At 45.4% G+C, this 3,660-nt stretch overlaps 1 protein-coding gene across 1 annotated transcript; it reads right to left on the bottom strand.

Annotated features, from left to right (window-relative positions):
• Nucleotides 1-912: 912 nt before the first annotated feature.
• LOC141743803 (interleukin-8-like) lies at nt 913-1,887 on the bottom strand. Its single transcript, XM_074588765.1, has 3 exons — nt 1,866-1,887; nt 1,154-1,280; nt 913-1,000 (listed from the first exon to the last, which is right to left on the bottom strand). Exons 1-3 carry the CDS (start codon nt 1,885-1,887, stop codon nt 913-915), a joined length of 237 nt encoding a protein of 78 aa, XP_074444866.1.
• Nucleotides 1,888-3,660: the final 1,773 nt, after the last annotated feature.

The raw sequence follows: 3,660 nt of genomic DNA, 5'->3' as shown, positions 1-3,660 counted from the left end.
CTTCAACTAGATCAGGTTGCTCAGAGCCTCATCAAGCCTGGCCTTGAATGTCTCCAGGGATGGGGCCTCCACCACCTCTGGGCAACCTGTTCCAGTGTTTCACCACCCTCATTGTAAAGAACTTCTTCCTAATGTCTAATCTAAACCTGCCCTGCTCTAGTTTAAAACCATTGTCCCTCGTCCTATCGCTGCGTGCCCTTGCAAACAGTCCCTCCCTGGCTTTCCTGTAGGCCCCCTTCAGGTACTCGAAGGCCGCTATAAGGTCTCCCCGGAGCCTTCTTTTCTCCAGGCTGAACAACCCCAACTCTCTCAGCCTGTCTTCATAGGAGAGGTGCTCCAGACCTCGGGTCATCTTTGTGACCCTCCACTGGACTCGCTGCAACAGGTCCATGTCCTTCTTGTGCTGAGGGACCACTCGAAACTATTCTAGAATAAGTTTGCCTGGAAGGCTATTGTGTTTAATTTATCTCTGAGGAGATACATCCACCCACACACACCGGAGAAGCTTGTCCAAATGACCATCCTGTCTCTTGGGCAGACCAGTTGGCACAGGGCAGTGCTAAACAACACTTCTCTATTGCTTCCAAGGCAGTTCCTCCAGAAAGCCCAAACGTTACCCTTGGCGATGTGGAGCTGAACACACAGCCCTGAGGAACCCTGGATCGATGTACTTGTTTGAAAAGTGTGACATGTAACAGTTCATTTGTTTGTTTTAAATTACTGAGATGTCAGGTAGGCCTTGCTTCTGCCTAGTCCAAAGATCAACTAAATCTAGTCTCCTGTATTCCTAGCCCTGCGCTATTCAAATGGGTCTCAGAGAAGAGCGTTGAAGATTGCACACACGTTGATGTTTATACTGGTGAAAATATGCCCTTTGGTGGAATAATTCCAGTTAAAAGGTAATCCTGGCAGTTACCTTTGTAGAATCCTGTTAATTACGATCTTCACCCATTTGGCCTGGGGATCTAAACAGATTTGCTGGCTGTTCTTCAGTGTTGCTCTGCATTGGAATGAACATTTCATTTTGGTTAATATTGGCACCTGAGGAGGTCAGAGGAGGACGCAGACAAGGCTGAGGACTGTAAGCTTAAGGGCAGCCAGCTCTTTAGCATTTGTAAAGCCATAACTTCTCTTGCCTGCTGACTTTACTTACATGATTTCCACAGTGTTGCAGTGTGGGCCCTCAGGAATGATTTCTACGTTGGCCAGTTGCTTTGGCAGCGTTAATCCTGTGGCAGTCTGGATGCACTGACACCGCAGCTCTGCTGCCAGCATCATCTCTGTGAGGAAAGGAAAGGGAAACTTATAATGTCTGCAACTGAACCTCAAACTAACAATGAAAATATTAATTAGAGAAAGCAGAACGGATAAAATGTTCATGCCTCAAGGTATAAATGCATTGCTATTCATGGGTTTAAGGTAGTATGTTCACTGAGCAAGAACAGGGCATTTGAGAGCTGTAGACTTTGTAAGGTAACAATTTGTAAGTTCCTCTTACTACTGCAATTATTTTGGCATCCCACAACATCAAGTGCAATGAAGGGCTACTGGAAATGTGGGGCTCCTGTCTTACAAGAGGAAGAAAAAGCAACCCAAAGAGGCAGACAGCTACTGCCCATGAATACAGCCTGGATGTGAAACCTGTTTGGGCTAAAATTCTACACTCATACCTGATGTGAAAAAGCCATGAAAATATTCAGCTTAGAAGCTTAATCGAGATGCTAGAAAAGGTGTGGGACCCTCTGAGGAAGCAACTCGTGGTAAGTACTAGGAGCAAGAAGCCCAACAAGCTTTGGGATGGAATTTGATTAAATTATGCCACACATTGTACAGCGCCCAAGTCCGTGGACTGAATTTGCTGTCACCTGACAGTCCTTCCAGACCCATGTTGTCCTAGTGAAGAAAAAAACCCAAAAAAAACGTTATCCCAGCTTTATGGATTGACCACAGAGTACCAGAGAGGTGACGGAAGTCACCCAAGATCACAAGCCATGAAGCCCAGGGCTTTCCCAGCTCCACCCACTGCAGACACTGGGATATCTCCCTGTTTTCAAGTCAGGTATCACAGTTAAAAAACACAATCACAACTCTTACATTTGTCTGTTTTTCCTGCTAAGGCAAGCTGCCTCTTCAGCTTGAAATTCCTGACAGTTGAAGTGTGGAACATATTTGAAAGAGGAGGTTCGGTACTTTGAGGGCAGTATCAAGAAGAAGCAAAGACAAGCTCCAAAGAAATGGATGTGGGGCACACAGACACTCTTACTGAGATGAGTAAGGCTGCAGGAGCCGAAATCTCAGTCCTCTCTTCCTATGGGTAGTCTGGACATCCCTTAAGACCAAACAGCAAACCCCTTTCCCTAACCCTGTGCTAGTTCTTGTATCTTGATATGGTCATCCACCTATTTCCCTTCTTTTCTGCCCAGATGAATCTGCCAGTCCTTCTTTTGGCTGACTGACACCTCTGTACCTACCTGACAGAAAGCAGAAATAAAGGGACTTGAAAGTCAGGAATTGGGAAGCACAGACCATCACAGCAGAGCAGCAACATCCTATCTGCAGGCTCAAGAGAAGAAAAGGAGAGTCCCAAAGGCAGTGCCAGGGCTTCACTGCAGGCGTGTGTAATGATAGAGCCATCCTGTTAGCCAGTTGTCCAGCCTGGAGGTTGGCCACATCCAGCTGTGTTCTGGCTCAGAAGACGCTGCAGACGTGTGTCATCCCAACGTGAATCCAAGACACAGTAGGAGCAAGCATCCACATGGTGCTGAAGCTTGGAAGCATTCCAGACCCCTAAACTTGGCATACTTTCTGCCCACAAAATACTTTTTGGACTTTCCCAGCAGAGTTTGTTTATTTTTTACCCTCATGCTTCTCAGTGAAGAGCTCTAACAGATGTCTATTGATTAGAAATAGATTGACTCAAACGAAGCTGAATATTCCAAGCTTTCATCTCAGGGCCTATTAATGATCAAAGCAGCATGAAAAGTGATGGCGAGGCAATATGCAACACAGTTGTTACAGGCTATCACTTCTCAGGGCCTGGTTGTAATCTCGTTTTTCTCAGAATATTGAAAGGACAAGTTCACCAGTGTCAGTGAATCTCCACTAGCAGAAAAAGAATAGGAGACAAGAAATAGCCCTGCTCCCACAGTCCATGAATATGTTTTTCGTGACCTGCTACCTCAAAGACAGCGTGAGTATGGAAATCCTACACACCTTGAAAACATTCTGTGTAGCTAAACCGTATTACAGAAGAATTGTAATACAAAGGAAAATAAATTGAATTTTCTTACCAGGAAAGTTGCCCGTAAAAGAGAGAATCAGGAGGGAGATTAGAGTCTTGCTATCCATGACTGCTCTCTGTGCCTTCTTCTGGTGAACTGAAAACAAACTCTGCTGTGTCTTCAGACCCACATGGGACCGCTGACACTGTTATACTCCAGGATTTGCTTTACATGTCCATACAGATAGAATTGCTCTCGCTCCTGCCTTTTGCCACAGCCAGAACAAGTAGTGGGAACCTCTGAGATGAAACAGCTTGTGCTAACACACCTGAAACTGAGCAGTAAGTTGGAGCCACTCTGCTTGCTCTCATTCCTTCTTAATTCCAAGAAAACAGTAAAATACTAAGAGAGAACAACATGCTCGTTAAAACAGTGAGAG

The sequence above is a fragment of the Larus michahellis genome, chromosome 5, assembly GCF_964199755.1.
Source record: "Larus michahellis chromosome 5, bLarMic1.1, whole genome shotgun sequence".
Lineage (NCBI taxonomy): Eukaryota > Metazoa > Chordata > Aves > Charadriiformes > Laridae > Larus > Larus michahellis.
This window is presented reverse-complemented; position numbering and strand designations above follow the sequence as displayed.

Excerpts from the sequence above, each read along its gene's own strand:
- LOC141743803 (XM_074588765.1), bottom strand. The coding sequence starts at position 1,887 with ATGGGTCTGGAAGGACTGTCAG. Across the intron at positions 1,281-1,865 it reads GGGTCTGGAAGGACTGTCAG|AGATGATGCTGGCAGCAGAG; the intron begins GTGACAGCAAAT and ends CTTTCCTCACAG. Across the intron at positions 1,001-1,153 it reads TGCAACACTGTGGAAATCAT|AGCAACACTGAAGAACAGCC; the intron begins GTAAGTAAAGTC and ends ATTCCAATGCAG.